This window comes from Lagopus muta, chromosome 5 (genome assembly GCF_023343835.1).
Source record: "Lagopus muta isolate bLagMut1 chromosome 5, bLagMut1 primary, whole genome shotgun sequence".
NCBI classification, from domain to species: domain Eukaryota; kingdom Metazoa; phylum Chordata; class Aves; order Galliformes; family Phasianidae; genus Lagopus; species Lagopus muta.
In genome coordinates, this window is record NC_064437.1 from 62,597,485 (window position 1) to 62,610,895 (window position 13,411).

Here is a 13,411-nt window from a genome sequence, read left to right on the forward strand (position 1 = left end):
GCTATTTTACAATGCTCAACCTAACCATGTTGGCATACAAACCAGCCAGCAAGCCCACCACCCTCCAGCAGGTGATGGTGCCTGCTGCTCAGACGTTTATTGCCTTTGAGTTTTACTCTCTGCCCTCTCTGCCAACATAAAAACTGCTGCTCTCTTTGCTGGATCAGACTTCTTCTGAACATCTGCCTCAATTTAACTGCCTGGACAACCTGGCAATGCAAACTGTATAACCAGAACAGTTACTCCCTGTTGACACAGCACTAGCACCATGGCAGGCACTCAGCAAACAAGGGAGGGCAAAGTTTGGTGGTGTGGCTATGCAGCCCATCCCGCACAACATGAGAGCTCCTGCTCTTCTCCTTCCTGCAGCTGAACCCCTCCACCCACACCCTGGGGTGCTCAGCAGCCTGCACTACCAGCCCAGGAAACCAGCTCACAGAGTGCTCCATCCTCAGAGAACTTGGGCATTACCATCACTTTTATGCTCCAAATGCCCATGTATGGCTGATCCTGCCAGATGCTTCCTGAGCATCCTTATCTGTGTCTCCCTGCGCAGCACAGTTTTCTGCCTCCTTCCTTTCCAGACTGTGACCATTCATCCTGCAGGACAGGGGTGAAAACCCCAACATCCCCCCCGGGTGTTACCAGACAGCTCTGTGTCACCCTCCACCCCACCATAATTCTGCCTCTTTCAGCATCATTTGTTGCCCTAATTTTTCTGTTACCTGCTCATTGGGTGCGTTTGGGTTTGCATCCCTCTGTGCTGCCAGCAGGACTGTTAGGTAACAGTCCTCTCCATCTCCCACTTAATCCTGCTCCCCACTTGCTCATCCTCCTAATAATCATGAGCATCTGTTCACTCCGGGCAAAGCAACTTCTAACCCATGTTATTCACAGTTTATTCTATTGTGTGCTCACCGAAATGCACATATGCAACAGCCACAGCACTCCAATCATTTACTCATTGCCCGCATTTTGGATATTAACGAGCCCAGCAGAAACCAGTGCAGCACTAGAGAGAAAACCACCTCAAGATCCAACCCTGCAGTGTGAAAAAGCATCCTAAAACGACAGCAAAGCGATGGCAACAGCAGCAGAGTTGTGAAGAGCACCGCCGCGATGCTTACCAGCTCAGTCCTGCATGTTACAGAGTCAGCACCTTTGTTTTCCCGAGTTTTGGTTAAGATCATCACCATGGTAATGCAGTCCTGCGTTGGAGTCCATCGGAGTCCAGGCAAAGGTTGCTGTCAGCCATGCTCTGGCCAAGCTCCCATCTCAGTGCATTTTCCCCCAGAAGGGCTGAGAGCAGCGGGGGCTGCGGCCGGCGGCTCCCTGCAGGCACAAGGAAGAGGATGAGGAGTCAGGTGAGGTTTGAGGAGCAATCCCTGGCTGGAGTGCAACGGGCAGCACGGTGAAAGGGTTGCCCTAGGAGCTAGGCAAGGAGTATTTATTTTAGGCTCTTAAGCATTGCTGGCGTTCCTGGGCACCCGATTAGCTCAGAGGCATTTCGTGCAGCAGCACTTGCAGGAGCTGGTGGGAGCACACAGTGCGCACGAGGCGTGCTGGAGGAACAGGAGTGTTGCAGGCAGATAAACGCACAGCCCTCCTAATTCTGCTTTGTGAAAAAGGGAACCCATCAGCCCATCTCAGTATGGAGATCCTGAGGCTTGGAAGCACAGCCCCAGAGGCAACCCCCTTGCCTGCAGATCAACCAGGAACAGATTTCCTGCAGACAAAGCCATTGCAGCATTATTACCCCCATGAAACCCTCTGGATGCCCCATGTCAGTCCAATAATTCCCTGATTCCTGCCCCATGCCATCCTGGTAACTCCCTGGTTCCTGGAAGAACCACAAGGAGCCCTTTGGACAAGAAACGAGGCAAAGAGCTTCCTGCAAGCAAGGAGAGGGCTCCCTGCCCACTAACCCAAAGCCTCCCTCCATGCCTCTTGATCCCTACTTATTTCCTTGGGGGTTTGAGGCAGTAAATGCTGCGTTAGTGCTGCATGAGGAGGCTGCAAGCACTCACCCAACCCTACTTCACCTCCTGGCATTCCCTCCCATGCACCCACCCCCACGCAAAAGCAGACAGATTGCAATTCAAATCTGATTATAGAAATCAGTGTTTTTCCCAAACCGCCCCTCTAATCCTGTTTCACTATTTTGTTGCCTTGCTGTTAACCAAACAAACAAAAACATCATTTGCATGATCCGAAGAGCATGAAACACTTATCTTGTAACACGCAGTCAAAACCAAATTGCAGTACTTAAGGACAATATTTGAGAACACGCTGCTAAGTATTAAACCTCATTACAAACTGATAAGGATTCTCTTTCCAGCTTGCAAATAATCTTTTTCATGTTTATTTGGATTAGAGGTCGGGATGGAGTTATGAGTAGCTCATTTAGAGGCCAGCTGGCTGGTAGAGAAATCACCTACTGTGTCTTGTGAGGACAAAGTTCAGCCAGAGTGCAAAGCCAGGATCGGGAATCAATACATTTTTCAAAGATTTACTGCTCCAAAAGGCACGTGGTACAGACTCCAGCTTCTTCTGGGCCATTGGATGCCTTATGATGTACAGTTTACTACAGCTTTACCGCAAACCCCCAGGCAGCCCAACGATCACCCCATGGCACGAGCACTGCCAAAACCTCCAGTGATACACAGTGGCATCTCCAAAGCCTTTGTGGTGCCCCAGTGACACGCACGTGGCACCACGCAGCACCCCAAGTCCTGCATGCTTCTCTTCCTTGGCTTCACTGGGGAATGCCACCAGGAATAGACATCAGGAATGTTCTTCCTGCAATTTCAGCTCTATCAGTGACCGTGGCTGAGCCACGGACGGGGCAGGGCTGCCCTTGAGGACATCCAAGCCTACATCTGCCAAAACAGAGCTGATATTGCTCAAGGAAACACCATCTGCTACATGAGCCCTACGTGGGGCCCAGAGCAGGGAGCAGCAAGCCCTCTCCCCCTGCCACGAGCCCTCTGGGTCACACCGTACCAACTCTGCACCATTTCTAGCCACCTCCATCACTGCTCCCTGCTTGGGACATGGGGCAGGGATGCTCACCCACACCACATCTGTGGTGCTTCGGAGGGCACTGAGGCCGCTGCTGGTGAGCAGCCACTCACCAGTGGAAATCCAGATCAAACAAGCAGTCCCAGAAGCCGGGAAGCAGTTAAGCACGTTTTCTCATTAACAGGCTACAATTTCTCCACCAATAATTATCTTTCCCTAAGGTAATGATTAATACTGCTGCAGCAGAGCACTACGCGCAGCCAGGCACGGAGTTGAGCCCGGGCAGCAGCTCTCTGCCCCATTTGGGTGACAGTGCCCTGCCCACTGCATCCCCCTGGGGACGACCACATCACTGTGCCGCAGCCAAAACTTCCCACTGCAATGCCCTGCCCCACGACGCCCCGCTGGTGCTGTAGGGCAGCACCCATTCACACTGGTCTTCCTATGAAAGCCATGCCATGAGCAGGAAACTGCTGGGTATTTATGGACCGGAGCTTTCCACGCATACAGATGCTAATAAAAAGATGCTCTTCAGGGACCATTAATTATTTTAAGGAATGTATTTCCTCATTTGCAATCAGATAAAGGAACTATCTTCATCCTTCAGTCAAGGTTAAGTTTAGACTTGGGCCACAGCCATGCTGTGAGATAATCCAGGAGCTTTTTAACCCCCCAAAAGACTGAAAACTCAATCTTTCAAGAACCCCTTGGGTTTACGGGTTGCCTTGGAATCTCCTTCTGCAGCCAGGACTGCAGCAAGAGCATCTCCAACCACCCCACCTAAAGACCTCTGCCCAATGAGCACACATACATGCTTCTACAGGCGTCACTGATTCCAACTAGCAGCTCAGCCACAGAAGAGATGTTAAAGCAGACCGAGAATTTCCTATGGCTTATTCTGCAAAGTAAGGTTAAATTGCTATTGCTACCATCAAATTACCATCAAACAGTTCTTGCTGCACACGTCATTCCTCCATTGCCCACATACACTTTTCTCTGGGCACTGCATTGCACACCCAAACCCCCCCAGCCATGTCCCCACTTGCTCTGTGAACGGAGAGCTGCTATTACTATTTTGGCCTTACATTTGCTACCAGCTGGAAGGAATGAAACCCCTACATTTTTACCATTTCACTGTATTACTGTTCTACTATTGTGACTACAGTCACAACAGTAATTTGTTTCCTTTCTGTTTTTAGAGTTGTTCAAAGCATGAATCTCTGTTTCTCACCCTCAAAGCCTCCTATCATTACCACACCCTCAGTGTCAGAAAGAAGAGGGCAAGACTCTTCTCAGCCCAAATTATAACACACTACAGTCAGAGGATTGAACTGTTATCCACGGACTGAAAAAGTAATGCCAACACCAGTGCTATGGCCACAACCACAGAACCATTTGAGTTGGAAAGAACATTTAAAGTCCATCTGGTCCCATCCCCTGCAGTGCACAGGGACACCCACAGCTCCATCAGGTGCTCAGAGTCTCTCCTTTGACCCTGTGTGCCTGCAGGGATGGGCACCGCCACCTCTCTGGGCAGCCTGAGCAGTGCTTCACTTCCCTTATCATAAAATCCTTCTTCCTTATAGCTAATCTGAACCTTCCCTCCCTTAGTTTGAAATCATTTCCCCTTGTCCTATTACAAGTTCAAGGGGAAACTAAGGATCCCCATGCACACTCTCCTCCTGGTATCCAGATCCTGATTTCTTCATGCAAAGCCCCAGCAAAACTTGGGCCCAGCACAACACAGCTCACCCAACATCTGCAAATGACTGAGAGGAGAGGGGACAACCAAAAATCTTCCCAAAAGTTTCGATGGGACAACCAATGTTTTTAAAAAGCAAACTTAAAGCACTCAACAGCATACAAAAAAGCTGCCCTGTCGTCGGATGGTATCCAAGGAACAACCAGTCTGTGTGTGCTGGAGCTGCCCGTCCACAGAACACCACTTCGTTCAGGTATGTCAGGGCTCCACATCTGCCTCACCACACTATAAATAATACCAAGAGTTGCATTTTCAACCTGTTGATTTATTGTGTTACAAGTTTGGAAGAGGTCCCTACAGGTTAATATTTGTACAAAGCCAGGCAAGGGCTCACTTCCTCACTGGACTCTCGCAGCCAGGCTGCACAGTGCTCACTGCTCCATACCATTAGTCAACACTGACTTTATTTACAAGATTAAAACTTCCAAAAATCGTGAATAAATACCCCTGTCTGCAATGCAACCCCTCAAAAAGAAAGAAAAGTCACAACCAGGAGGCTCAATATGGCAGTGCCCATCTTGAGGAGCCACATTAGGAACACAAAGCCTGACCGTGAGCCACCACGGTAAATCTGAGGACTGGAGGATATCCCAAGCTGGAGGTGACCCATAATGACCACCCAGTCCAACTCCTGGCCATGGCCATGCACAGCTTGGTCCATCAGCATGGCCTATGGTGAATCCTCCCAACCAGGAGCTCCACACGTACCAAGGTGCTGACCAAAACCACAAACACATTGCTCAGCATATTAAAAAAGCCTCCTTCCATCCAACCCTTGCCTCCAAGTGCTCCACGAAGGATCCTGCCATAAGGTGACACCAAGTCCTGGTGTCTCCAGCCCAAAGCCACGCATCCGTCAGGGAGAGCCCAAAATGCAAGTGCCCACCCCAAAAAATCAGCGATCAAGGAAAATGGCACACCATCTAATTCAGTAAAGGAACATTGGTTTTATTGCCCCCTTGCTCTTACGGAATAGGAGTGGCAGGGGAAGGACTCCCTCACAAACAAACGGCGGAAAGGGATGGAGAGAAAGGACAGGACAGGGTCAGAGGTGCTTTGTCTCAACATCTCAGCTTGAAGAAAGCAGCGCTGGCTGTGACTTTGCCTTTTCCTCCCTGGCAACTGAAAAGGAAGAGAAGAGAGCAAAATTAGTCATTGCAAAGAGCAAACACGAAGTGCAAAACAGGGGACTGCTGGCACAGAGGGGTAACTGGATGCACACAGTGACTGCGCACAGTCCAGTCTGCTGCATGGATCTCATGCAAGTAATGGCAAGAGGAGCCATCTCCAGGTCCCAGCCACCTTGGGAGGAAATACCACCAATAATTCTGCATGGTGCCACGGGCCATTCAGACATACCCTCTTAAAAGGATGCTCCAACTCTGGAGGTGCCCCAGGCCAGGCTGGATGGGACTCTGAGCAGCCTGAGCTGTGTCTGATTTAGGGGCTGGCAACCCTGCCCAAGGCAGAGTTTGAAATGGGATGATATCTGAGGGCCCTTCCAACCCAAGCCATCCTATGGTTTTTTGACTGTATTCTAAGATGATTTTCATCAGAAAAAAGGACTGTAAAAATGGCATGTTCTCTTGCCTAATTGCTTATCAGGAGTCTGCTTCTTAATCTGAGCATATTTCCAGGCGTGCCCAGGAAGCTGGAGCAACGATGGTCTCTGGAGAAGAGCAGTTGAAGCAGCACCACAGCCCAGCCTGCCAGTCTGAAGAACCAGCTCACCTTTCGATGTCTGTATTTTTCCAATTGTGAGATTTATGACAAGAATTTGCAATGGTCTGTGAGATACTGTGAGTGTTGGCCACGCTCCCAAAAGTCGAGGAATTGCTGAACTGAGAATTGCCTCAGCTGTTAACCTTAACAACCAGGGGTGCTGAACAAGGCAGCAGAGCCCAGGTTTACTTTTAATTACTGCTTGGAGAACTCTGCTTTAGTAAATAGAAACAAATAAACCACTTCATGTTTCTTTCTCACACCGTTTTCCCATATCCGACCTGAAACCTCTGGGTCGGAGATGGTAAGCAGGGCCTCACCATGCCATTTTTACAGACCCACTTTCAATGATTTCAGGCCATTTTAAACCCATCTCAGTACCTACCTCTGCAGAACGACGTCCACCTACTTACAGCCAGATGACAAAGCTCCAGGGTGACAAACCTCCAAGGCTCTCAGCCAGCCCTGCCTTGCTTGCTCCAGAGCCCACAGGTTTCAACATCAACAGCAATGCATTGGTGGCAACCAGAGAACCACAGTATGGCCAAGTGCTAGCGACAGCTTGGGCGTCTTGCAGGGAATCTTGGAACTCCAGCATCATTGTCAGACTTGGGTACCGTTAGCAAGGCAGATTTCTCCCTTTTCCAAGGCTGAGCTGGAGATCTGATTGAGGCTGGTGCTCCCTGAATAACCAGGGTGACCGAAGATTTAAAGCAGGGATACTGGATGTACACGCAATGATGGAGGGAGAACAACCAGACTTTGTGAGATCTTCTCCTCCCGCTCCATTCTTACCAGTAAAAGCTGCAAGACTGCAGAGCCTCCAGCAGAAAAACCATCGCTCAGGATATTCCAAAAAATTCAATTAGGCAGACAATATTCTCGGGGTTTGGAATGCTTTCAGCTGGCAGTCTATGCCTACAGTGTGCATCACCTGTGGCCAACCCATAAAGCAGAAAGAACCGCAGGGCCAGCAATGCCACTGCTGTGGTCACACCTCACTGTGGTCCCCACTGGATCATCATCCCTATCTCAGGGGAATCATTCCTCAGCTGGGAAAAAACCTTCACAGAGCTCGCTGGCTCTGGAATATGAACCTTTACCCATCCTCCCAGCAACCAATGGACGTGTTGCAGTGAAAAGTTGGTGGCAAGGAATGGACAAAGGAAATGGACAGGAAACCTTTGCCCGTGTGCAGCCGCTGCCAGCTCGGCTCTCCGGCACGCTGGGAATGAATTTCCCAGCCCTGCATCTTACATAAATCTCCTTAACACACAGGGAGCCAAACATCTGTGAGTTGTCTGAATTAGCATGAATTTGGCAGACTGAACAGCAAACTTGCATCGCCCCGCAGCCTTCGGATTCCTTGTTTTTCCTCGGGTTCATTAAATACACCACAATCTGTTAGCAGAAGACGGCTCCTACGTGCGCGGGCTGCCAAGGAGCCGATCTGGGGAGCACATCCCATGGCAGCCTCTGAATGCTGTGTCCAGAAGGGAGAATCATAGGATGGCTTGGGTTGGAAGGGATCTCAAAGATCGTCCAGCTTCAACCCCTCACTGTGGGCACAGCTGCCAACCACTAAATCAGGTATTAGATCAGGTTGCCCAGGGTCCAATCCAACCTGGCCTCAAAAGGGATGGGGCACCCACAAACTCTGTGGGCAGGACTGGGCTCCCCTGGGGTTAGCCATCCCCATGGGCACAGAGCATCAGCACTGGTGTGGGACGTTGAGTGCTCATCATAGAGCCCCAGAAGCACCAATGTAAAGGCAGGACGGTGATGTTTTCTGATAGGGAATGGGGGCTGGATGCTTTGCCATCCCTCAAAGGGAGCCTTTCTGTAGGAGGAAGGAGGCAAAGCAAACACCCGCTCGTGGCATTTACTCGTTTCATCAAAGCCAAGCAGCACCTGAATGCTCCCGACAGCACTTCCAGGGAGCCATTCATGAGAGCTGGTGTTTTTAATATCTCAGGGAGACATTCACAAAGCTGGAATAATACCCATCTGTTACTCCAACACACGTTCAGTTCCCATAAGGTGTCAGCAACACGTATAGCCCAAACCTGGCGCAGCTCCGGCTCTGCACAGTCCTGCTGGATGGGGCGGGATGCTGTGAGCCTGGGGGCGTGGGGTGGGATGCTCCCCACTACTGCTGGCACTACTGAGACCCCAATCCCTCTGCCTGTCTCTGAGCAAATAGGAAAAATGGCCCAGCAGCAAATGGAAACGAAAGCCACGACTGGCGGTGTTTGAGCTGGCACCAACGCCAGCCAATGGGACGGGTGCAACTCCCTTCCCACCAGGTGCCAAGTCATTGACGACAGTGTGAATGTGCAGCTAAGGGAAAAAAATATACATTCATTTTTCCTCCCAGAGTCTCCAGCAGCTGGACACTCTCCATACATCCCCTTTCCTCCCATCCTGCAGGCATAAATCAGAGGTAAAGGCAATGCCCCTGTGCCCCAAGGACCGGAGGCTGCAGGGATCGCACGGCCCCCTCCCCAAATGCCATGCTGGGGACCGACAGCATCCCATATTGGCTCCCTGGCTGGTGGGAAGGCACTGGGCCAGGCAATGGTAGCCTGGTACAAATGGAGCATCTCATGGAGAAATGTACACTGCTACACTCCTGAGCAAAGGGACTAACATGGAAGATGGAAACCGTGGCACAGTCCCCAGCATCACAACACCACCTTCAAACGCATGGGACTGCAATTCAACACTAAGTTCTGTCTTTTGGGTGATGTTTTTTCACCCTTTCAAACTTTCCGTGGTAACCCCTCTTCCTCACCCCTTCCTCTGCTCTCCTTTTTTTGGGAAGATGCTCCTTCTGGCATCGGCAGTTGGAGAAACAGACACGGGAGCAGAAGCGCACAAAGAAACAAATCAGTGGTTAGCAGAGAGGTAGAAAACAAGAGACAGGAGGTTTAGACAATGGGAATAATAAAATGTCTCCCTCACAGCAGGAGGGACATCAGTAATGATGCAGAAAAGGGACAATCAATGGATATTTTAGTGCTGTATGCAGGAGAGAGCAGAGCGATGGCTGCGCCTGTTGCCAGCAGCAAGCCAGGCTGATGTTAAGCAGCAGGCACTAAATATAGAGCTTTCTTAAACACTGGCTCCAAATAATTTACACCTCCAGCCTCCATGGGGCCACACCACAGCTCCCATGGCGTCAGCAGCCCCACAAAGAGCCGGGGACTTCCAGCAATGCTTGCAGTGTTTGACTCATACCAACAGTGGGGAGGAACAGTGGGGAGGAACAAAGCGGCCCTTCCCAACCTCTTGCCAAAGCCAACGATTCATGTAAGACCTGCAGGAGAAAGGCAGCTTTCTACCAACAGCACAACCCACGTGGAAGTGGAAGCTTGGGTGCCTCGGAGCCCAAATGAAGCCATTGGGAGCTGCAAATCTTCATTAACCACGATGCTTTCACCCTGAGAAGCACCAGCAGCAGCACTGAACTTCAATCATAACACAACTGATGGGCCAATAAAGAGATAATCTTTTCTCTGAACTAGCACAGAAGCTAAAAAAGCCAAATGTGGATACTTGTAATGCTTTCTGTATCTTCATAATTGTAATGGATATTCCATATATGATAATAGCTTTCAGCATCTATTTAATAGAATTAAATCTCGTCCTTTCAAAAATATTACATGATATTCATTTGTAATGGCTGGGACATGAAAAGCACGCCATAATAGGATCAGGAACACATTCCTGAAGTGATCTCATGGCGTGTACAACTGTTCCCCAGCACACCACGAGGCTGTTTGCAGCGACACGAAGGTTAGCAGACAAACACCAACCCCATCACATCCACCTCTAACGTCACCTTCCCACTTAGGACTTTTGCCTCCATTCTGGAGCTGGCTCACAGCAGGTTTTCCAGCTGCCAGAGCACAGCTTGTCAGTTTGCACATGTTACACATCCTGGGAGCTGGAGGGATGCAGGAGCAACAGCCACAGAGCCAAACCCTCTGGTCCCACTCCTACTGCACGGCCAAGCCCTGAGCTTTGGCTGCTAAACACAAAATCCCATGAGCCCAGGGAATGATGCAGCCCAGGGAATGATGCAGCCCAGGGAATGCCTCACAGGCTACAGAGGAGCAATGGCACTGATGCTGCTACATTTAATCCTCCAAAATCAAAACCCACAATCAAGTCTCCCATGAGGTTATTCCTTTTAGCATTTCATGGAGTTGGAGGTGTGGAAACCTCAACCCAAACCCTCTCCCAGAACACATTTTTTGCACTCACTCATCCATTTCTTAAACTAACATTCAGTTATGGAATCAAACAAGCACAGGTACCAGCACACCTGCTGCCCAGGGACCTGCACAAGTCTGGGGGCTCTCATAGAAGTTCAGTGCCATTCAGTGCCTTCCTTCACCAAGTTTCAATCAAAACTCCCAACACACCAAATCTTACTCATTTTGCATATCCATTCGTGGAGGTGCTCCAGAACTGTGGGCACGTGGCACTGAGTGATGTGGGCAGTGGGCATGGTGGCATGGGTTGGCTTGGGGATCTCTGAAGGCTTTTCCAACCTTAACGATTCTATATGGCACCACGTGAATCCAGCCTATCAAATATCAGAAGCTCCACAAGTCATGGATCAGCTCCCCAAAGTGAAGAGCAATTCCAATTCAATTAATACATGCCACCACTCTTCAGTTTTCAATACAGGTTGAAAAGGGAAGGTTTACATGTTCCCAGCCTGTGTTATCAGAGCCTGCACCAGCAGAACAAGCCCTGGTTGAGGAAGTGGGTCTCTCCAAAGGCAGCCAACCCATCAGATGTGGAGAAACAAAACAGCCTGGGGATCTCTGGTCACTGCCCCAGAGCCACGTTCTGCACTGCTGGCTGAGCAAACGGCTGGGCACCAGCAGACTGCAGGCTTGGAGAGTGACCTTGGAAAAGCAAAGTCCCTTCTCATAAACACAGCACACAGACAGAGCACAGAGCCAGAGCTCTGGGGTCAAGCAGCACAAACCCCAATAAGGCAGTGCAGGCACAGGGCTGCACCCCATCACCAGCAGCAGAGCACCATGGGTTTGGGAACACGGAGAGCATCGGGGGATGGAGAAAAGGGTGAAAAATGGCACCAGAGGAGGGGATTAGGTGTCACCTTGCAACACCTGATAGCATCTCTCCACCTGCAGTACTTGTAATGCACAGGTCACTTCGTACCCCTGCTAATAAGCACAGTTTGCAATCATCACTTACTGCCTAAGCTGAAATTCACCGGAATGTGGGGAGATTGGGCAGGGCTTCCCTCCTGCTTGCATAGCTGGGTGCTGAGGAGGGTTCCATGGGCTGTTAGACCCCACCAAAGGAGCTCCTAGACCATCGTGGTGGAAAACCCCCTCCTCTGGTGGGCCGGGCTTTCCCAAGGCTTCAAGCATCCCTGCTCTGCTGCCAATTAGCACTCATTAGGAGCGCCTCCAGCTCCTGCCAGCCCTGCAATTTGGGGGGGGGTGGGGAGAAGGAACACACCAACCCTGCACTTCTCAGCCTGGGATGTCCTCTCCTTCAGCTGAGATTTTGCAAGGAAAGAAGAAATCACATCAACGAGCAAGAAAAAAAAAAAGCCAAACCCAATATTACTAGAAAGAATAACGAGGAGGAACATGAATCCCATCACTACGATTACCTATCTGCACATTTACACACACACACAGTTACTTGCCCACGTATCCACACTTGAAAATCAGCCTCAGTCAGGGCTGGATCCGCGCCACAGTCTGCACGAGTGCCGCGTACAGCCCCGATCTCACCCACAGATGCTCTTCATGGATTCGCCCCGGGTTTACGTGCAAAGCAACGCTTCGGACGGGGCAGGCTGAGCCCCCGCTGCAGCTCGTTGCTCCGACCCGACCCTCCCCGCTCTGCATCCACTGCGGAGGGAACGCAGCCTGGACGTGACTTCCCCAGCCCGACTCAGACGGGGTTCGGTGCGGCGGAACGGTGCCGGGGCTCAGCGCGTCGCTGCCGGCGGTGCCGGGGGTCGGGATGTTGGGACGCTCCCGGCTCAAGGTTACCCGGGCAGCCCGCAGGTAGTTTCAACCTGTCCAAAGGCGCTTCGGGAATGGATAAGGAAAGCGGGCTCATCTGCTGGCGGTTACGAACCGCAGCTCGGTCCGTCTGTTTCATAACCAATTACGCTCAGTTTGGACTCGGCGCATTTCCTCGGGGCTGGCCGCGCTGCCAAGCGCCAGCGGTGCACGCACGGCTCCCACCCCGAGGCCCGGCACCCCGCATTCAGCCCGGCGGCGGGACCGGGGGGCGGCACCCCCCGCGCTGACACCGCGCCGAGCATCGCCCCGGGCCGCACGGAGCGCAGCACGTGTCCGGGAGCCGCGGCGGTGGCGAACGCTGCTGGCTCGGGGGACGCGAAACTTGCGAGAACGAGCCGCCGCCCCCCCCACGGGCTGAGCTCCCGCACACCCCCCGCCCCGGGGCCGCTCCCCGCCGCCACCGCCGCCCTTTGTCCGCCGCCCCCGGGACGGCGTCGCGGCTCCCCCCCGGGCTGACAGCGCGGCTCAGCCCCGCCCGGCGCGGTCCCGGCTCTTACCGTGGTGGCGGAGCGGCGGCGCGGCCCGGCCGGGGCCGGCTGTGGGCACCGCTCCGAGCCGCGCTCCCTCCCTCCCTCCTGCCGCCGCCGCCGCCGTGCTGCGGGCGGGGAGGGCGGAGGAGGAGGAGAAGAGGAGGAGGAGGAGGAGGGAGGAAATGCGCTTGTCACTTCCTGAGCGGGGCCGGCGCGGAGGCAGGGCCCGGCCCGCACCTGCGGAGCTCCGCGCCCGCCGCCCCCCGGCGCTGCCCCGCAGCCGCCCCCGGGACGGCACCGCCGACCCCCGCGCCCGGGCTCCGCTTCCCCGCCGTCGCCCGCGGAGC

General features: G+C 52.4%; 1 protein-coding gene across 2 annotated transcripts in view; it reads right to left on the reverse strand.

Annotated features, from left to right (window-relative positions):
- FAM53B (family with sequence similarity 53 member B) overlaps positions 1-13,281 on the reverse strand; it is a 37,921-nt gene extending 24,640 nt beyond the window's left edge. The window contains exons 1-3 of one of the 2 annotated variants that reach the window (XM_048946393.1): positions 13,092-13,281; positions 5,753-5,905; positions 1,128-1,332 (exon numbers count right to left, since the gene is read on the reverse strand). In XM_048946393.1, the coding sequence (XP_048802350.1) occupies positions 1,128-1,196 (69 nt within the window). In that variant the 5' untranslated portion in view covers positions 1,197-1,332; positions 5,753-5,905; positions 13,092-13,281. The remainder of the gene's footprint in view (positions 1-1,127; positions 1,333-5,752; positions 5,906-13,091) is intronic. The other variant, XM_048946394.1, reaches the window with a different exon arrangement.
- Positions 13,282-13,411: the final 130 nt, after the last annotated feature.